This window comes from Erpetoichthys calabaricus, chromosome 13 (assembly GCF_900747795.2).
Source record: "Erpetoichthys calabaricus chromosome 13, fErpCal1.3, whole genome shotgun sequence".
In the NCBI taxonomy this organism is placed as follows: Eukaryota; Metazoa; Chordata; class Cladistia; order Polypteriformes; family Polypteridae; genus Erpetoichthys; species Erpetoichthys calabaricus.
In genome coordinates, this window is record NC_041406.2 from 61272255 (window position 1) to 61294920 (window position 22666).

General features: G+C 35.1%; 1 protein-coding gene and 1 long non-coding RNA gene across 2 annotated transcripts in view; one reads left to right on the plus strand and one right to left on the minus strand.

The window, feature by feature from the left end:
- Window positions 1-5608: 5608 nt before the first annotated feature.
- dlx6a (distal-less homeobox 6a) lies at window positions 5609-10878 on the minus strand. Its single transcript, XM_028817051.2, has 3 exons — window positions 9647-10878; window positions 8628-8821; window positions 5609-6549 (listed from the first exon to the last, which is right to left on the minus strand). Exons 1-3 carry the CDS (start codon window positions 9957-9959, stop codon window positions 6298-6300), a joined length of 759 nt encoding a protein of 252 aa, XP_028672884.1. The 5' UTR covers window positions 9960-10878; the 3' UTR covers window positions 5609-6297.
- Window positions 10879-11169: 291 nt separating this feature from the next.
- The window catches only part of LOC114663367 (uncharacterized), a 47800-nt gene continuing 36303 nt past the window's right edge, over window positions 11170-22666 (plus strand). The window contains exon 1 of the long non-coding RNA XR_003718121.2: window positions 11170-11661. This is a non-coding gene — a long non-coding RNA (uncharacterized LOC114663367). The remainder of the gene's footprint in view (window positions 11662-22666) is intronic.

Consider the following 22666-nt stretch of genomic DNA (forward strand, 5'->3'; position numbering starts at 1 on the left):
TTTTATTATTTCGAACTGGTCTTTATTTAATCTCAGTTAATAAATTATGGATCCAGTTAGCCTTGCATTCTTGTTTGTTTGATAATGAGTGTCTCTAACGGGCTTTGAATTATGCCTGGAGGCCGTGGGTTTGGGACTCCAGACAATATGAGACGTCTCTCTAATGTGCATTAATTACTTCAGAGACAAAAATAGGAAAGAATGATGGTATTATCTGCAATTTGCCGAATATGTAGTTTTCACAAATGCAGAATAAAAATGTTGTATTCTGATGTAAACGTAGGTAGGATTTACAAGCTAGATATTACAAATACTAACTGCTTCTGAAAAGAAAAGATGGCTATACGATCATGTCACACAGATTTGTGACACATATGTATTGGGTCATACAGTCTGGAAGATAAAATAGCTAACATTGTGCCTAATTCACTGGCTTGATTCATGGTTAATGGTCACCTTCTGCGCTGCATGTTCCAGTTTAGACAAGCCAGATAAGACCGTTTATACTTGCCATTTATTTTGGTTCAAGTAGAGCTTTAAATACTGACAATTCACTCCGCATTTTGTATGGGAAAAAATATAAGTAAAAAAATTATTAACATCTTTGCTGACTGTATGTTTTTGAGTTTGAGTGGGTCAATAAACGTTTATTTTACAGAGTGTCGTTCAAAAATGGGCGTGTGTGCATGTGCGTAGGTAACTAATATATATTGCCAGCTGCAAAGTAAAATTGTCCTCTTTACAATATAAGAACAAGACTAATTTGAATTAAATGTCGAGGTCACAATACGAACAGTAAAGTGTTTGAAGTATGAAAATCGGAGAATATAATAATATGTGTATATGTAATGAAAATCCGTAAGCAAATAAAATGAAACGTTACCAATTGCGCTCATTTCGAGTTATGTATTTGTTTATTTGTTTTGTAAAGTCAACAAGGTTTTTCCGTTATTCTTCTGTTAGTAGCTATTATTATTATTATTATTATTATTGAGTGAAGCACCAGCTTGTTATCTTTCTTACTTTTCAAGCTGCTTACTGTTACTGTCGCTCATTCATTTACTGTCAACGTTTTCCAGGTCGGGTCACTCGATTGTCGCATGGTTGTAAATAATCCATCTCAATGCAGTTTTCCGTAGTAGCAAACCTGTAAGCCTTATAAACATGAATGGTGTTTATTTTCTTCAGTTTCGGTTTTCTATATGGAGACTCCCTTTGATCGTAGGTAATTAATAACAAAGTGTCATAACGACTTCACTTAGTAGTGCTTTTCGACTAGTGTGGTTTAGCAAGCCTTGTGCACATTGCATCCATGATGGCAGATTTATTGTGTAACCGGCGTATCTTTTGAATCACAGTACATGGGCTCTACTCCCCGGAAAGTGCCATTTTAACATCTGGAATGCGTATTTGTGGTGTTTTGCTGATGGTATCCCCCTTGCAGACCGGTTGCAGACTCTGCTCTCCTTTCTTTGTGTTGTGTTCCCTACAATTAGCAGCTTTGAATAGCAGAGAGGAGGCCAAAGGGGGCGGCGGCGCAGAGATCTGAAGCGACGCGCATTCCTGTGGGGGTCGAGTGGCTCCAGAACTGCGTCTTCCTCCGCCAAAAACTGGCCTTCGATGTAAATTTTAACAGCGTGAGCTGTAGCTGACTTATGATATGCTGAAAGCAAATTCGGTATAAAGGTTTTTTTTCTCAGATTAATTTTTCTGTTTTTTAACCGAATTTTCTAAAGAAGAAACATCCCTGACTTTTTAAAGTCCAAGATTGATATTAAAACATGTCAAACATTTCTTTCTTTCTTTCTTTCTTTCTTTCTTTCTTTCTTTCTTTCTTTCTTTCTTTCTTTCTTTCTTTGAGCCAGGCACTGTTAAAGTTTAATAATTACCTGTGAATTATTTAAAGTATATACTCAGCAATAGTGTGAGAGGTAAGTTCATTTTTTTGAATATAAAATCAACTCTCTTGCAAAAATGCCTAATAAGAGAAATAAGGAAACTAATATTTTTCTTTCTTATTATTCGGGGACAATGATTTCACGTAACTACAGGATTTGGTGTTGCTAAATTCACCTTCTTGGAGGTGATTTCGTTTAAAATATTCCAAAATGGATGAGTTTTTCCGCAATATACACCTGGAAAAAAAATTGTTAAATATACATAACGGCAACATCAGACGCTCGGATATTATTCATAATTTTTGATATACTAAGTTAACTTTAGATTGCTGTATTTTTCAACAACCATAACAACAACAGCAAAAGCACTCGTCTCAAATGCGACTTGTTTTTAATAGGTGAAGATAAACGCTGTCACCTGTTGTGGCTTAATGAAATTATATAGTAATAGTAACGGTGTCTGTAGCTCTTAACACTGCAGGAACACTCTATATATCGTTCAACATCACTGTTTTATATCATTTTAAATGTAAAAAGTGGGACTATGCACGATCGAGACTCCTGACTTTAATAGCTGCTGCTATACACATTTCGCATTTTTATTCGTCGATCCTCCTCCCAACTAATACCTATTGAGTGCCATTTCTAAATTACAATTGTGCATTTTCCACTCAGCAAGCCCATCTGCACCGAAAAAATTGGGTCTAAATAATGACTGAGTTAGCCTACTGGACAGTTTCAGCTGCAACACTCTGCAATAATTATACTTCCGGCTGGATTAGGATAGTATTATTATAATCTGGACATTTACAATTATGTATAATTTGCAAAGATGCGCCAGGTCTTGATTACAGAAGGGTTTTTTTTTTCTTTTTTATATCATGCTCACCATCACTAAACAGTGACAGTAATAATAGCTAATTTTGCTGGCAATATAAGAGGTGCTGGGGTGTGCAAACAATTTCACACCTGGATGTGCTCGCTCAACCAGGAGTATATAGAAAGATCCTGCACGAATGGCAACAAAAAGGCAGCACTCCGCTCTCCTCTTGCTATAATAGTCATGTTAGTGCATTAAAACATATATGTAAAGAGACTGAATTATGGTAAGTTTACGAACTTCCGATTTTATTCTGCTTTTAAAAATGATTTGTTTATTACTATATATTGTTCATGTATATATGTCTATAGCCTTTAAACTTTAAGGAATAGCTTAAATAGCTGATGCGGAAAGGAACTATATATATATATATATATATATATATATATATATATATATATATATATATATATATTACTTTGCATAACAGGTCATTAATGTGCGTGTTTGTAAAAAAATGTAGATCGATGTAACAGATGGAAGAATTCATCAAAATATTAACTTATATAAAATAAAGACGATTTTGAGTGCTTTAGTTTTCTCTGTAGCTTTTTGTTTGTTTTTTGTAAGTGGACAATTATTTTGTTTTTTTTTGCCGAAAATTGCTGCACAATCTATCTATCTATCTATCTATCTATCTATCTATCTATCTATCTATCTATCTATCTATCTATCTATCTATCTATACTTCGACATAGAAATTTCTATCTTTGTTAAAGCAGTTTTTGACGAATGTGGAAGATTTTCAATCACTGTTGCATGGTTCACATTAAGAAAATATAATGCCTAATAGTAAGTATAAAATGTAGCATGCAAGCGAGATAGATAGATAGATAGATAGATAGATAGATAGATAGATAGATAGATAGATAGATAGATAGATAGATAGATAGATAGATAGATAGATAGATAGATAGATAGATAGATAGATAGATAGAAAAATCTGTCATTGTAAATCCTTTCATACGGAAAGTGCATACGTAAATCATAAGTGCAACATAGCTACAGCCAAAGTCGAGATCGACTATTGATATACAAGTCTAGCTGTCACTGCACCCTCCGAAATTTCTGTTAAGTGTGTTTTCAAATGCTCTTAAGAGATTCATTTGCCTTTCCATAGATGACGCTGTGACTTAATAACTGCTTTCCTTTTACCGCAGTGACAGGTAAATAGCGTTAATGCAGGTCTCCTTTTGACACCTCTGCTCGACAGCTTTATAAACAACATTTTGCATAATATATAAGAAAATTGTGATATATATATATATATATATATATATATGTATGTATATATACCATAGATATATAGATGTAAATAATGTTTCAGCTGGTGTTAGTTATAATGTGGTTAATAATTTATTTAGAAAATATTAAGAAGAGAACAACAAGAATGGCATATTAATTATGTATTTCATTTACAAAATGACTGCAAAGTGAATGAGAGAAGGTAGAATTGAACGGAAATGGACATACAACTCATCTAACCTGGAAATGACGTCTCATTTCAAATATAGCTTAGATTGTGGGTTATTTATGTTATTTTATTAGAAATAGTCTTGCAAAAGCATGATTGTATCAATAGATTATATTTTGCAATCATAAGATAAGAGTAGTCAAAACAAGATAAAGACATCTTGTCTTTGTGTGTAAAGTCGGAGATATAGCGCTTAGCAATACATATGAAATGCATAAACACCTGATTATGCGTATTTATTCATATTGGTTACCTTCCTTCCTCTATGCAGTTGCAGAGTGATATTTAATAAATAAAGTCGGCTTATTACTACATTAAACTTCAGTGGCAGCTGCAGTCTTAAAAGGCTATTCCATTTTTTCCCATTTCAGCATTGTAATTTCAGATAATTCCCTTAACAATTGTAAGGCCTTCGTCTCTGCAATTTGTGTATGAATAACAGAATAATTTTTCTCTTTTGTTTCGTCTTTGCTACCTCGGATCCAAATAAAGATGGCTTTTAGTATTAAAAGTGGAGGAAAATTACAGGTAATTATCTTTGACGGTAAAAACGCTGTAATCAGCAGGCTACATCAAAAATTACCCTAATTATGCCTGCATTTATGAGAGTGAAAAAAAACCTCTTCTTGCGGATAAAAAACATAAATTGTCCCAAATATCTGCTTCAGATTGGACGGGACTGCAGCTGTATGCTTTGTTCAGCATTGATCCTGGGGAGCTTGGCATTCACTGTTTCACACTGAGAGGGGGAAAAAGAGAAAAGAAAAACATTTTGTCAATACTGCAATGAGTGTACTAGAAAATGACAAGATTGACTGGCCACGGAGCAGCAGAACCAGAGCACTCGATTAATATAGACAGGGAGCAGCAGCTATAGCTTTGGGTAAGTAATCTCTCTCTCTCGCTCGCTCACTTTTTTTTTTTTTTTTGCCCCTAATTAGTATGATTGTCATTTTCAAAATGATCGTTAAGCCAATAGTAATCAGAAGCTTAAAACCGAGCACGCCTTCAGTGCATATGGCAAAAGAAAGTGCTCTCTATACCTTCGTCTTTAGGAGACTGAGCATTAAAGGCCAGTGATCTATTGCAATCTGCCTGAGGTACAGTATGTTCTGAATTCGGTCGATCACGCAGACTCTCACTGCGACACAGCAGCTTCCCTCGCCTGTGTACAAGCAAAGGGACATTTCAGTATATTAAATATTAAACTGCTATAGCTGTTTCGCTTTTTTGGTATCTGATGATCGGAACTGCTGCTATACGTGCAAAAAAAGATAGAAAAATAAAGTAGATCTAGGCACACTAATTTACAGCTGTATGGGGCAATATATAAATGAGTAGACAAGAGCCAAGATGTAAGCTGTTGAAATGAATTAAATTGTATAAAAGAGCTTTGACATTTACAATGCATCTTTCAGTGAGTGGGTAGCAAAATACAAGACAACTTGACGTTTTGTGATTTTTACTCAATATATGAAAGGGACATAAAACATATAAAGTATATACAACTGAAATTAGTCAATATATACATACAGTGTCCTTAAAATGCATGATTTTGTTATATGCCTATAATAGCCAGTCATGCGCATAACTTATATTGTGTATATCCTCTCCTATGGAGGAATATTCATCATGACTGCTTGTGATGTTTATCACAGTAGATCCACGTTTCATTCCTCTTCTCAGATAGGCATTGGTGTATGTTCATCTATCCCAAGTTCTTGCAGCAGACGTGCACCTTCCTGAACAAAATAGTAGTTATCCTGTCACCAAACGTGTTCCTGTTGGATTTGTTGTTATATCAGAACCGTTCATGTGATCCCTCATGCTGTCTGAATTGCATCTTTTAGGTCCACCTGAACAAACCCGTTTTAAATTGTCAGCGTTGTCCTTAAGCCAGAAAATGGCCTGGTCATAGATGACTGTTTTAGACATTCGGCTGTTACAGAATTCTTTAGGTTTTGTTACTCAGAATTGCCTTGTCCCTTGGGAAAGTGTTGGCCATCAATTAAACTCATTAAATGCAGTTCTGAACCCAACAGTCTTCACATCATTTGCGGTCGCTGCATTGTGTCCTGATGTGGCGTAGTGTACCAGTGAGAATACCCCGGCATATAGCTGTTTGCAGGCATATTAACCCCTTTGGCAGTGGCAGAAACGTCCCAGATGGGTGGTATGGTGGGTGAACGGGGTGACAGGGCAGCAGTCCCTGGCAAAGGATCAGTTTCATGTGGATTCCCGCCCTGCTTCAACAACTTCTTAAATTTTGAACGCTTGTTTTGGAACCAGATCTTCACCTGCAACAAACACCAATACAACATGTAAAAGAAAAGCAAATCACACAAGATGATAAAAGGGTATGGGCTGGTAGAAATGAGGAAACTTCAAAGCTTTTGATGATTGTTTTTGACAGAAGATTGTCTAGCAATAACCATACAGTAGTAGAATCTGAGGACAAAGATTTTACAAGCCTTTCTGTCAATTTGAAATAACCAATAGTAGCAACAACCTGTACACCTTAGTCAGTAATAAACAACTAACCAATAAGCAGGGATAAAAAAAAATAAAAATAAGATGCTTTACAGTTTACTCTGTTCTTCAATGAATTCAACTTAAAACATCATTCAGCCTTCATGCAAGTTTTAATAACAGACAAAAGTGATCTGACCAAATAGATTAGAGGTAAAGATTATTTTCTTGCTGAAGAAAGATGGAAAAGAAGGTTAGAAACACAACACATTATCTGTGAAGGATTTGTAAACAAATAACATACAGCAAAAGGTGTTTCATGTCTTTATTGAATACATAAACCCATTCATTATTCATTATCTTTGCTAGAAAAAGTATGTGAACTTCTGAGATAAATGGCCCGATTTAGAGACCACAATCAACAAAACCAGAAGCAGGTGTTGAAAAAAGGCAGTTATCTAAAGAAATTCCTGCAGATTTCTGAAAAAGATTTATTGGTGTTCACAAACCCAGAAAGGGTTGCAAAACCATTGCTAAAGACTTTGGCCATGGTAAAAGAGGTAGTGTACAAATGAAGTCAATGCAAAGCCTTTCCTGTTATTCCTAGGGGTGAGTGTTTTAAAAAATCTACTGTAAGAACAATGTCTACAACAAACCAGAAAGTCACAGACAGACCTAAGGTAATGGCTAAGTCTTTCTTGAAACGGCGAATGTGTATATGCATGAGTGCTCCATAAAGAAAACTCTGCCCACAAGATGTATACATGGGATGATACCACAGAGGAAACCACAGCTTGGAGAAAGAACATTGATTGCAACTCACTGCAAGTTTGGTATAGAGTTCATTTATGATTCAGGGTGTAAATGGATGTATTTTCATTGGATAAATGTTGACCTTTTGGCATGATCAAGGATACACTTAGATACTGCATTTCAATGAAGAGCCATAATTCAAACTATGAAGTGCTGCCGTAAGATTAAAGTGTTTTGGGACTGGTCAGGCAGAATTCATTAATAATGAATTCTTAAAAAGTACCAAAAAAATTCTACAGAAGAATGTCAAGGATTATGTCCATGAGCAAAAGCACAAAGGAATATGGGTCATGTGGCACAACAATCCTAAACACAGAAAAATGTTTTTAGAAAAAAAAAAAAATGGAAGGAATTTTGAAATCCCCTTATTTGAAATTTTGATGTACGACCTGAAGAAAAACGTTCATCCAAGGCATCCCCAAAATAACAATTTTTTGAATTATGTCAGTAAATAGAAATGGGCCAAAATACCTTCAGGCTGATGTATGCTATTGATCAACAGATACAATAAATATTCTTGGATGAAGCCAATGCTACTAAGGGCTTGAAGTTCTCATACTTTTTCCAACAGTTCCAGTCAATATTAGATCAATATGTTTAATAAGGGGAACAAAAACATGTCTATTGTACGATTTAGAGGATTTTCTTTACCTATTACTACAATTTAGATGATGATCACTTTTCAGATTAGGCCCAATAATTGCAGAAGGGCAGGTAATTCTAAAGAGATCAAAATGGTCGACCTGTGTTTGTCTTTTATGGAGACTATTTCCTTTTATTTTACATTACACATGCCCATCATTTTGTCTGATATAGTAAAAGAAAATAATCTATGTTAACACTTCATCCTACTGTTGTGACATTTTTATTTTATTTTTCTATGAGTAGTTTATCTGCTTTAAGTGCATTACTATAAATTTTACACTCAAAAATGTGCAGGCGTTTGAAAAGGAAATTATTGCTATTATGGAATCCGAGATGCAGGCCTACAGCTATACTTTATTCTGCAAGAATACACAACTAAAAAGATCATCACCCTGACGGTCGTTATTGTAGTAACCATCCAGCTTAATTGTGTCTGGTCCTTCTTTACCTGAGTTTGAGTAAGTCCCAGTGACGCTGCTAACTCCGCTCTTTCCGGCAGGGCTAAATACTGCGTCTGTTGAAATCGGTGATTTAAAGCCTGCAGCTGTAGACTTGAATAGATTGTCCGAGGTTTGCGAATCTTCTTTCCTTTTCCGTTAAAACGTATTTCGCCGTTTTCAATCACTGTTGTTTTCTGCTGCTCTATAAAGTATCAACAAGGTTAAACATTTACCAACATAGTAGAAAGTATAACAAATGATAAACTGCGCGTTAAATTTAAAAAAGAAGGAAACAGCTAATTTTAAATTTAGGATTATGATTATGAATACTTGAATTATTTCAAAAAATATCATTTCACTAAGCCGCTAAAAACTGACTATAAATAATATCATGTTTTGTAGAATGTGAGTTGTTAAATGCCATTGACACAGACTGCGAAAGAAAGAAAGAAAGAAAGAAAGAAAGAAAGAAAGAAAGAAAGAAAGAAAGAAAGAACCTTTGCGATATTATAAGCAAAATGGATGTCCTCCAATGTTTTGTTAAATCAAATGAAATGACAGAGCTCAAAGTAGGTCAATTAAATGCTAATTACATATTTTAAAAGAACAGCGTAATACGTAATTGTTATAGTAAAATTTCATAACTGTCATTGGGTCACACATTAAGGCAGGTACGTGAGCAAATGGAAATTATGAAGAGGAGGGGAAGGCAACAAGTCAAAAACATAAAAATTGGAAACCATTGATAAAACTCGTGCGTGAGACAAAAAAAAAAAAAAGTAAAATACTGTTATGGGGAGAAATACGATGACCAAGATATGCAGAATCAGCGCATTAATGTTAACCATCTTGTTACGCTGATCATTACAAACGAACGTTGTAGCACTGCATAATATAAAACATGGTCAGTAGTCTTTAATTCCCCACGAGAAACGAGACACAAATGATGAACTGCATAGATATCGCTGTAACTCACAGTAAAATATCAAAAATAAAGAACGAAAAGAATTGAAATGCAAGTGCTTACCTGTGTCGTCTAACCGTGTCTGACTTGCCGTACTGTTACTGTGGTAAGACGGTAGATAGGGGCTGTGGTGGGAATGGCTCACGTAGGGGTAAGGCAGCGATCTGTTGTACGAATTGGTACCGGAGTACGGGGACCCGTCGTGCTGATGGTGGTGGGAATGAGAGCCGGAATGAAGGCAATGGAGCGGGTAGTGGCTGCCTGCCATGGACGGGGAGCTCTGCTGGGAGTGTGTCTGCTGACCAAACTCCATGAAAGCAGATTTGGACGAGTCCTGGGTTTCCAGACCGTCAGCCATCGTAGTCATGGTCATCATCAAATTTTCTGCTTGGAGAGCACTTACCCCTCACTCAGTTCCAAGAAGGTTATGTATTTCTCCTCTCTATTTAAACTGAGTTTTCTTTCTTTTGCAGAAGAAATACTATAGTCGTAATAACTCCAGTAAACAAAAAAAAAAAAAAAAAAAAGCTTTCTGTTTTTGCTTCTCAGATTCCAACTTGTTTTGGCAGAAGATAGGTTGGAGTTAAGGCAGAGATTTTAAGGTAGATTCTGTTAAAATTGAGCCTCTGCTTTCAGACTTGATGCAGACGCCACAAGTCGAATGGTTTGTCTCCAAAGGGCAGCGCCTTCCGATTGGTCAGTCAACCCCTGACGTCATCCACTCTCGGCTTCTGCCGGAGACTCCATAGTGAGTTAACCCACCTAACAAGCTCACATTGCGAAGCAGCTAAACGGGATTTAAGAGAAAAAAATATGATTCCGACTGTCTGAAGCATTAGATATAAGGTCTACGGTGACTTGAACTAAAATGCTTAAACGGACGAATTGCTATCAGGTTTTAAGTAAACTAATTTTACTCATGCGCTTACGGCGACAACATGATTGATAACTGTGAAGGCTGTGGATGTTGTGTTCCCCAAAAAATGTTATGTTATGTAAACATAAACCGATCGAAACTCTTCTGCAATAAATGACGAACCTTAACATTGAAACTAACTGCGTTGATTAAGGTCATATTTCTGGACTTCGAATAATCGTTTATTAAAAGAAATAAATGTTATTTAGTTATTTGGGATACTTTAAGGTGTATTATAGTCGCAGAATAAAAATACATCCCGATAACGTAATCGCATACAATATTTGTTTCTGTATTTTAAGTGTAGTATCCAAAATGCGTAGATTCATATGTAGACAACAATGACGGGCAATCAGGAATCCCCTTCATATGAAATACATTTAATTCATATTGTGCATGGTCTAAATGAATCGACTACGTGTCACCAGAATGAATCCTTGGAGAACTGTCAGCATCGCGTTTTCCCTATTGAAAACAGAAGCGTGTGTTATACTTTCAAATATATGCAAATTATACGTGCGGTTAGCGGTTTGGCAAATCTTGATCACAATATAAACGATCAATGCAAAGTACCTTCGCCCTTTAATAGTCTCTTAATTCACATTTCAGATGATTTTATTTTATTGTCAACACAATTATTAAAAAAAAATGCGGTTTTCATTTAATTTTAAATGGTGGGAAGAGGTAATTATGGTTGTAATCAGGGATACACAAATCTCCTCTGATTAACTGCAGCACTTTATTCAAATTGCTGTTATAAAATTCAGAACAATTCGCCTGTAATGATTATGGACTGAGTTTATTTTGGGAGGTGGAATAAAAGTGGATATAGCATAAATTATCCTCTAATTATACACTAGTGTCGCCTCAATTATCCTCTTATCAAAAATGGTTGTCTAAATGCAGCGTTTAGTTTCAGTTCTCTCCATTTCTATAACAAGAACTTCATACCTTGCTATTATTATTAGGGTTATTATTTACTAAGGGATTTAAAACTGCACAGCTAGCCAGGATAACCATTTTTCAAAGAGGACCAAGGCAAAAGCAGGCTGCAAGGCTCAACATAGACCTGAGGCTGCATCTTCTTAACGCTGTCCCGATATTTTTGCAACCAATACATTACAGAAGACGACTGTGTTGGTTGCGCTTTGTCACGACAAAGGTAGGATTGCGTTACCTGCGTTTTGTTTTTCTTCTCCTCATACAAATTGATTTATACGTACAAGTCGTGTGTATGAACTTAGCAGGAGTCTTGTTTTATCACCAGGGGCATTTTTCAGAGAATCGCACAACAAAAGAGAGCTTTCGAAGTTAATTTAAACATTGAGCAGATGCAAATTTCAAAATGAGCACACAGACCCTCGGTCTTGTATATGCGCTCTTACCATGCATTTATGTTGCCAGGAAAAAGAGTGAAAATAGAGGTTTGAACGAATACGTAAAATTTCGTTTGTTTCCCAGCGAAACATTTATGAGGCAGTTTATTAAATCTATCTATCTATCTATCTATCTATCTATCTATCTATCTATCTATCTATCTATCTATCTATCTATCTATCTGGCTGTCTGTCTGGCTGTCTGTCTGGCTGTCTGGTGTACATTTAAAATATATATACTTTTTGTATGCGTGCTGTAAAATGTTCTTTTTATCGATCTTAAGAACCTTTAAAAAGCACACTTAAGACGTACGTATGTATTTTTTAAAGAGTCCGTAGATAGATTTGTTGACGTGTACTTAGCGTTATCATGTTTTTAAAAGTGTTCCGGTTGCATTCTTCCCTATACCACAGCCTCTTGAGTCGGTTCAGTAACTCTGAATAGAGTTTAAAGAGGTAGACTTGATCTTTTCTTTAACTTTAGTTCCACTTTAACACGCGAGACAGAAACCAGATCCATACTTTTACTAATCGACTTTGAACGAAACAGACAATACCTTCAGCTTCTGCGCAGCCCTGCTTTTATTTTAATGCTCGCTTGGTTGAGAAATCATTGGCAGCGGTTAATTGTAATTTTCAAACAACTCACCTTAATCTACAGCCTTGTGACAGTTTTATTGCCTTTGAACATGAGGTTTTAGGTGTATTATAAAAACAGGTTCTCCTTTAGGCGGCGGAGATCATCTTTTCAGGCAACAAGGGAATTAAATCACCTATCAGAAATAAACCATATTAAGGGACAAGCTCTGCTTCTTAAAATCTAAAACGAATGATTTGCTCAACTGTGTTTTATTTAAAATAAACACACCTTAAACATTTCAGATCAAAAAATTAAAACGTAGTGGGATTATATACATCCAGAGTGTGTATTATTGACTTGCCCAATAAATAAATAAATAAATAAATAAATAAATAAATAAACAAGCAGGTGTAAATTCTTTAAATCATCTGACTCTTTCAAAAAATGCCAAGATCACATTTTAGGTTAATGACTGTCCAGTTATAAATGTATTTCATGCCATAGAGAGCATCTTCTATCAATATAAATTTTATTATTGTTGTTGTATTTCTCCCGCTGGGAAAAGCGATTCCTGTCAAGTAGCTGGTTTTGATTGGCTTTTCCCATTTTAAACTGTGATTTGAGTGCTAGCCTACTTTGGGATGACAGGTGTCATCGCATGTGGGTGCGGCGGTGTATCATTGTTAAAATTGTATTTTACTCGATTTGTTTGCTATTCAGTAGGAAACAGTGCATTATTATATAACAGAGTTAGAAGAATCATTTGGTTTTCTTTCTGTCCCTCTTCCTTTTATTTTGCTATAGGGTAAAGATTATAAATCGGTTATATTACGTAAAAAATGTTTTGCTTTAATCCTACAACTAAAAAAATGCTAAAAACAACGGGATAAAATTGAAAATGTACGACGTACGAAGAAGAGGATATGGCCAGCCAAATAAATACACGTGTAATATAAAAATAATAAAAAAGATGCTTATTTGTCGAGGCCTTTATAAATACATTATTATGATGATGATTATTATTAAATAAATGATTTGTCAGTATGCTTTGGCGTTATTATTGAAATTGCTATAATAAATATACATATAAAGTACATAGAAATCAATACAAAGTTTCCATTTTAAATGCAATATATTGTTTTTGATTATTTTTTAATTATATTTTAAGCAAAATTGTATGTCAAATTTCTCGAACTATTTTATTAGACCACAATTAGAGTCTGGTTTATCTTACATCACGAATGGCATCATGATGAGAGATGTTTAAGGATGTGAAATGTTAACCATTTACAAAGGCAAACCTTGCGATCTTCTTAGGCAACTTTTTTTGACATTTTATTTTGAATAACAATTACTCTTATATCTACCTGAAGCTTATTTGTGCAGTATACTTAAATACATTGCTGGCCTATTTATAGATGGAGCAGAGGGTCTAGCTGGAAATGCCTGAAAGGCAGCTGTGATGTCTGAAACACTTTCCCTTCCGAAGACAGAAAGTATGTGAAACCGGGCTGCTGAAAAGCAACTAAAATGAAACCGAGCGTTTATGAAAGCAGTTAAAAAGGTAGACGTGGTGCCGGTGGAAATCAAGCGGCAGAAATTCAAATTTTACGATCATTGTTAGTATTATCTTTTTCTTCTTATATTATTATTATTTCTTGTTATTATATTTTATTTTTTATTTGTGCACAATATTAATAACAGCTAGCGTGCCTCTCTATTGAAGGAACTGTTGACCTCAACCCCAGTTTTTGTCTCTTGGTATATCCCGTCCTATACAGTGTTGTTTCACAGATAAGAGGCTTTACCTCAAAGGTTTAATCATAGTAGGTATGTTTTCTACGGGCCTTTTCTATCAAAAATATTACTAATACATATTTCAAGATTTTTGCTTCTTTTTATATCTCGGATTAAGATGCCACAAATACTGTTCTGTTGTATTTTTTATAAAAAGAACACGTGGACTTATATTTGTGGCCAGTCCTTGTCAATTTTTTGACACTCAGATACATGCACCAAAATATTTTCAAACCTTTCATTTATTAAAAAAAAATAATTTTATGTTTTATGACCTTTTTGCCCAATCATTTTGTTTTTATATAGGGGGAGGGTAAATATTGCTTTTATCTTGCCATGCACGCTTGAATGATTGAATCACAAGAGCATTAATGTTATATTCAGCAACATTTTTTAACAAATCCTGCAAGGTTTTTAACAAAACATCCACATGTTTTATTGAAATATAAATGTAGTCAAAAGCTTTCACTATCATCTTGTCACTGCAGGCCTTTTTCATGATGTCATGTTGAACAGCACAAACAACCATACGGCATTTAAATCCGGGGCAACACAATTTTTGGTCAGATTTAAACATTTGCTTAGCAGACTGTGCAATGGGTACACAATTTTACGATTTTCAACATCTGTTAATCACGTTTGAAAGTTGACATGACGCTTTATGCAAAACACATTTGCGCATATGTATTTTCCAAGAGTTTAAGATTTTGTGGTCAGTGTTTTAGCAGTTATTGACTGTATTGCACGGTAAGCCACCTACCATAATCCTAGTCTCTATTTCGGGAATCTAGTGGGGCGTTAAGCAAGCTAGTCCAATACAGGGAAAAAGTGAAACTTTTTTTTTTTTTTTGGATTTGCAACCCACGAACTCCGTGACAGACTTGCAGGCGTCGATGGCTTTAAATCTCATGGTGCGAAGGAAGTGGCGAGAAGCAAAAATGACTTCAGATGGATCACACACGCTGCTCCCAGTAATGCAGCAAGAATCAGGATCGCACACACTACAAGGGCTGGCCGCTGTCTGCTGCATATAGTGCGCGTTCTGGTAAAACCTTATAGGCAAAACTGCAATTGTGTTTTGTTTTCTTGAACAGAAGGATCATGTCTTGAACATTCTGAACCTTTTTTCTGTAGTAATACAATTCAGCATCAATTTTATTTAGAAATTATTTGTATTTTAAACAAAATCGATATTAAAACAAAACGGGTAAATAAGAAGCCACACATTTGTAAGCCGGTATGGTTTTTACAACGCCACCCCCTTGTTAGCAATAATATATAATATAATATAATATAATGTAATATAATATAATATAATATAAATTAACAAAAAATGTCATTTATATATGCTTTATGTTGATTTAACTGATTTTCGTTATGATTGTATGATGAATATATTAGAAGCAACCCCTGAGGAATGAAAGACAAACTTTTCACCGACACACACCATTTCAAATATAAAATTAGCTTAGAGCCGATATATTTCTTTCTTTCTTTACAACAGTTAATCGGCTAAAAGTATTATTTTTTCATTTTTCCAATGCTGACATCTGTACAGGTGCACTCAGTAATGCTGCATCAATTTTACGCCTGGTGAATTTTTTAAAAACGGATATTTTCAAATATGTATGTCATTTTAAAATTCGAATGGAAAAGAAACCCAATAAATAATTTCCGGTAACTAAAACAATAAAACACGAAAGTCTCAGATTTTTTAAAATGCTTTTTCTTTTTGAAAAAAGTGCACGTTTTCAAATATCATTTCAAGGAAAAGGAATGCCGTATTTACGAGCCATACGTAGAGAAGTCCGTTTTTTTGTAAGCGATCTCAGTAAGCATGATACCTTTATACGTTTAGTTATTATTATTATTATTATTATTATTATTATTATTATTATTATTATTATTATTATTATTATTATTATGGCACTTCATCCAGAGCTGGTGGTAAGCTTGCTGTTTGGATAGGCTCCTTCTTCCTTCCCCGTAATTGATTAGCAGAGTCTGAAGATTAAGCAAGTGAAAATAGAAAACAGATTCATAGTTGGACTGACACTATAATAAGAAAATTAATCCTGTATGTTGCTCCACATAAACACTTTAATAAATTATTGGGGAAATCACGTGTGTGAACTATTATTTACTTTGGCCTTTTTCTGTATACCTTTGCAGATTAGCATAAATGATAAAACATAAAGGTTTCCATTGGTTTTGACTGAAAAATATTACTGTATAGATAGATAGATAGATAGATAGATAGATAGATAGATAGATAGATAGATAGATAGATAGATAAGTGCATTGCTGACTATGAGCTATCGTGACACCTCTATTAATTTATCGTGACATCTTTATTAATTGTTATCGTGACTTTCAGGAAAATATAGCTGACGTGCTTCTTTCTTAATTTTTAGAGCAGTTATAGGAAAAGTATTTTAATAAATTATTACATTAATACATAAAAACACTACACAAATGTGTAGTGGTTTCGGCTTCTCGAGACCATGAGGTGGTTTGATAAAATGGACGTGAATACATGACGTATCTTCTTTTAGTCATAATAGTTCAGGAACGAATTTTGAAAAAAATCATTAACCAAGCTATTTTATTATTATTATGATGATTATTATTATTACTTGTACAGATACTAGCAACAGGCCTAGCCCTGAGTGTGTCACTCCAAGCACTCCAAGCAGTGAAGGCGTCAAGTGTAATTCTCATCTTTGCATTTCCTATTCCAAAACAATAGAAACCTGACCATATTCCACATTTTTTTATTTATTATTTATTTTTCTTTCATTTTATTTTATGTCGTTCGGGTGAACTGAATTTTCCTCTATCTTGTTCCCTTATTCCGGACAAACAACCTTTTCAGTGTCAAGTTCATTTAAGATATTATAATAAAGAAAGACTGAATGCTGCAGACAGACTTTAAATGTCTTTATTCTAAAGGCAACAAGTACGTCATGTGTATGTAATACTAAAAGTAAAAAATATAAAGCAGCGCATGTTTGGAAGGTGTGCTCGTAATTGGTTCTCATTCTTGATGCTTCTAGAAATGCACCCTTAAATAAATGACATGCTTGGTTATGGGTGCTGCTTTTGCTTTAATACACAGCAAAGTAAAATAAGATATTTACCGTATTAAAACTTCCAGCACATCGAACAAGTTCAACAAATGAGAACATTGTGTATAGATTTTTAGTTCTTTTTCTTAGCTTTATGAGACATTATTAGCTCTGACAGCATGCAGCTTAGGTTTTGAAGAGAGGATTTTGTAAAGAGATGACAGACAGGAAGGGCAGCAATCATGGGCTTCTTGGGCTAAAGCTTTTTTTCTTTCTTTCTTTTTTATCAGAATGTTCTGTTCGATGCCATTTATCCCTGATGATAGAAAATTGCTCTGTTGCCAGGACGCTGCTGCTGAAATAGGGGCAAGAGCAACATTTCCATTTTCCAGTTTGAAAGCCATTCAAATGAATTAGGATAATGAAAAATACAGCGGTAAACAAAGAGCACAAAATAGATATCTTTTCTTGTAATGCACTTTTTTCATTTCATCATTTTACCCTAGTAATGTAATGGGTTTCTGGTCTTCACTTTTATATCACAAGTCTGAGAGTGTGACACTTCAAAGAAAGACAGTCCGTTAGATGTATTCCAATTTCACACTTAAAGCACAAACCATCTCTGAAATTTGGAAAAAGGAGCAATTAAAACATGCGTTTCATGCTCTTTGGGTTTTTACTCAAATAATAGCAATTGTTTTACCATATGTTAGGCAGTGCTTTTGTTTTGGGGATTCACTGGGTGATGGATTTAATGCATGGTTAATGCACACGTTTAATGCGCTTAATACTTGCTTTTTTTACTGAAGACGTCGTTGCGGGAAATAATGGATTCCGTTGTCTTATTTGCTTTGAACTGAAATTTAAGATTGGCATACAGGGTGGCAGTGACAAATGCAAAAGCCGCATTCACATTTAACCGAAGCCAAACCAAGATTAGATTTGACAGACTAATAGGAGGAAGCATAGTTTACAGTATTTCCTTTTTTACTGTATATGGTTTAAAGGCACAGGTGATGCTTCCCTATGCATACTCTGGGAAGTACGTTTACTGCAGCAAACATTAATGTAGTCAGTATTACAAAAAGAAACTTGAGTAACTGAAGATCTTAAACAAAGGCATGACTTGATTCTAAACAAGAAACGCGCCCGCGTATCCCATTCACCTGCGAGCAGTCCGCACGCTTCCTCCCTCACAACACACCAACAAACACCCGGTCGAGCAGTTTAGGTGACTATAAACGAGGCTTCCAGTTTAGGCATTAAGATTGAAAGCACGTCTACCTGTGTACAGGAAAGCCTACCATTTAACAAAAAAAAAACTGTCACACTATAGGCTAGGAATTCAACTGTTAAATGACGCACTATGTTAAGTGAAATGGCAATAGCCACGCACCGATTACAGGCCTCTCACACTTTTTCGTCTTTTCAAACAAACCAAGATGTGCTCCCTCTATGCTCGCAGTGCAATGATTTCTAAACATTATGTAGAAGAGATGCATTTTCTTCATCTTTTTTTCAGATTCTGCAATAATGTACGAAGAAATGTATGGCTATGTAATATAACAAAACTGAAAGAAAATCAGAGATCAACCAATAAAAGCTTCTCACCGGCACCTGTATTGATGAGGAATGTTTTGGTTAAGTTTGTCATGAAAGAAATGCCGTTAAAGCGCCTCTGCTTATCTGATCTTGCACTGCTGCTTTGTCACCAGCATACGCCTGTGACTTCTAAATCACAGACCTAAGTAACGCACAGGATGAGAGAGTACGTGCGATGATTTCCTGGTGCTTTTTGCCACGTTCGTGTCAAAGACCGGAGAGAGAAGCAGCTGCTCAATTAACACATTATGTATTAGGACGTTTGTCAAATGAAGTCCAGTGTCCCCGGTTCATCTTATCGACATGTACAGTTTCTATTTTGTTCCTATCCTTTTTATAAAAAATGCAATTTCCATTGTAGGGAAAGAAAAAACAAAACAGATTTCCAAGTAAAAATGTATCTTAGCTGTCTTGCTATATTCCTCCGCTATATGCCTTAAGGAATATTTCTCTTTAATTTAATCATCTTGTACTGTATATCGTATTTGGACAAACGGGCTTTGTTCAAATGACCAATTTGTATTACTGACACTACCTGTCGTTTTATTTACACCCTCCCCCCCCCCCCCCCCCCCCTCTTTATTTTGGAAGTAGGTAATGTCTCTCTTACTAATTTTGTATTTAAGAAGACGCAAGTCTGCGTTATTGGTTCCATTAAAATATCGGATGCTAATGTTACTATTATATTAATGAAGACATTAATGTAGTCGATGTTAAGTAATTTTAATAAATATATTGAAAAACCATGCATAAACAATATATGCTTGGATTATCTACTGAAATTCAAATAATTTTCCCGCTGTTTCAGATAAAATTACGTAGATGTCCTTGCATTCAAAATACACGTTTCTCTGTACCCAGGAAGGAACTAATATGTAAAATCAAGAAATACATAACTGAATTTATTTTAATCAAAGGTTACCGTGTTAAAAATAAATACATAAACTGTAAATATGGATCTAGCATTGATTCCATTTTAAACTTATCGCCTTATATTAAGAAGAAGGACTCTTCTATGAAATATGTTAATTTTGAAGCACGATATGAATTTTTGAATCTACACTTAAAAGTTCTTTCCTGACCTCACAATCAGTTTATTCGCGATAGAACAAAACATAAAATAAATTCGGACTGTGGTCGGAGTTCATTCTAATATAACATATTAACACAGTTTTCCTGTACACTATCTGCTGTTTTGTCTTTACTAATCTATAATGGCAGCGATTACCCGATGAGAATAATTACAACTTTGACAGAAATGGCCGAACTGAACGGATTGTTGGGGAAATGCGAGTCGTGAAAGTAACGGTGTCGTGATCAACGGATTAAGTCGCGTTTACCGATTTGCTAATGCCAAGGTGCCCTGTCCACACATGATTATTTATGATATTTTGTTCAGTTGTTAAAAATACGTAAACCCATACCTTTCCATTACAATAGAAGCGTTTTTATTTATGAACGGGCGCCCCGTCCAGGGATTGTTCCTGTCTCGCGAGCGTTTGAAAATTGTGGGGTGGATGGTTGGAAATATAAATCAAAAACACTCAGGGAAAACACATGACCTAATGTTTAAAAATGCTGAATGTTTGAAGGCAGACATATGTTGCAGATACAGCCGAGGACACTGTTTTCCAGAAGTACGCTAGAGAAATTAGTTCAGCCGGAATAAAACTCTAAGCTGGTGCCAGTGATGGATCCGCAGCAGGTGTACAGCCGTTTTTTGCTGCATTTTAGAGAAAGTCTGCACGCTTCAAGGAATAAACCAGTTAGTTTTTTATATAGCGCCCGTGTAAGTGAGCACGGCTGCAAAGCATCAAACAGAAAGGACTGCACATTAAAATATTTCCGCAACGCCCGCGTCCCTAAAAGCTAAAAAGTCAGCTGATTAAAGGGAACTACATGCGTTACTCGCTCGTTATTATCAATAACTTAAATTAAAGATCAGGGAACTAAATAATACTGTGTGCACATGAAGTAAATAGTTCGAGAGTCTATATGAAAGGAACAGGCGATTTATCTGCATTAAAGCACGCGTGTCAATTTGAAGGCATATTTTATATCCGGTTTTGCTCAAAGCAGAATTTGAAATATATGGGAGGAGATCGTATTGTATTTTATGACTACACTTTCAATATTTTCCGTTCTTTTAAAGCAATATATATCGAGTAATTATTAAAATTGTTCAGTTCATTTGTATAGAATAATTCCCATAGTGCTACGCATACTACTAATAAGAAGAATACTAACGTAAGTTTATCTATACTGTACATAAATACAAGGACAGAAAAGGCTGCTTTTTGTATAAAACTGGATAGAATATAAACTTGAATATACATTTAAGTCCCAGCATTTGATATGGAGTTATTAAACTTTATTATTTTCTTTTTCCCCTGCTTTGTTTTTTGTTCTGCTTTGCACAGCTGCAGGAAAAGATGTTCAGAAAAGTCACATTCAGTACAAACAGAACCATCCTGATGCTATTAGACTTGTTGCTAATAATAGGTGTTTCAGCTCCAGGAAGATCAATCATGGGGAATCGTGGGGGCATTTTCCAAGGAATGGCTCTGGATCCACATCTGTCTCAATGGATCAAATTACCTTCCTCTTTTAGCTGCATAGCTTAGAAATTGGTTGTCCACTTACTTCATGTATGTGTCAATGGGCTGCTAAAAGATTTCCCCATAGATCTCCATTCAGTTGAGGCAATAAAGTCTTTAAATTTGTTACAAGCTGTGTTTCTCTTTAAATTTTTTTTATACCTTATATTTCAAATAAAATAATTTGATTTTGTTGCAAATTAAAACGGAGCCAACACAACACATACTACCTATCATCTCTCAAGTGTATTAATGGCATCATAGTTAGATTGGCCGCTCGTTTGTACTTGTTGGTACAATTCACATCCTTCCGTTTGTTTCCATTGAGCAAACACAATCAATTAAGTAAATGAGAGAATTTTAAAGAATACTGTATATATTGCACAATGTACTAGAAGTATAAATGAAACTGGTATGCAAACCCCAAGAATGACCAAACCTCCAGCTGATGAAAAAAAAAATGTCTAATGCTAAGCAAAAACTAAAATTAAGCATGAAAGAGATGCAAGGCAACCTAATTAGCAGACTTAGAAGTCAGTTGCAGTGCCACTCAGTAACAGCCATACAGGAAATTAACCAATGCATAAGAAAAATGTAGAAGAATTAAAGAAGTACAACAAAGAACCCAATCAAATATCATATTGTACTTAAATCTGAAACTCCTGGATTACCCCCACAAAAAACACAAGTAACTCTTCATTGTGCTTTAGTAATTTGAATGAGTGAGGATTTAAATAAGCACGTTTTCCCTCTGATTTTAACATGTTAGTCACTTAATCCTTTCTAATCTGAATATCAACAACATCTTTCAATTTGATTGGCTTTCAGATTGCTCATCATGTGTGGCACTATAGTAGAAAAAAGGACAATCAACGAAATTGATCCCTGATATTCTGGGGGTGCAAAACACCACCCTATCAGCTGAAGACTAACTGGATACCGTAGTGTAATGTGTAATGACATGAGATATACATGAGGAGGTGGTGGTGGTGGTTCAAAACTGTTACAACATCCACATTCAATTTAATAAAACGTTTATAATTTGGAAGAAAACGCATTTCATAATGATGTTTAACTGTGGATCTACTTGTCAATGATAACCGGGTAAAGCAGAAAGAAACAGAAACACTGAAATAAGTGAGATGAA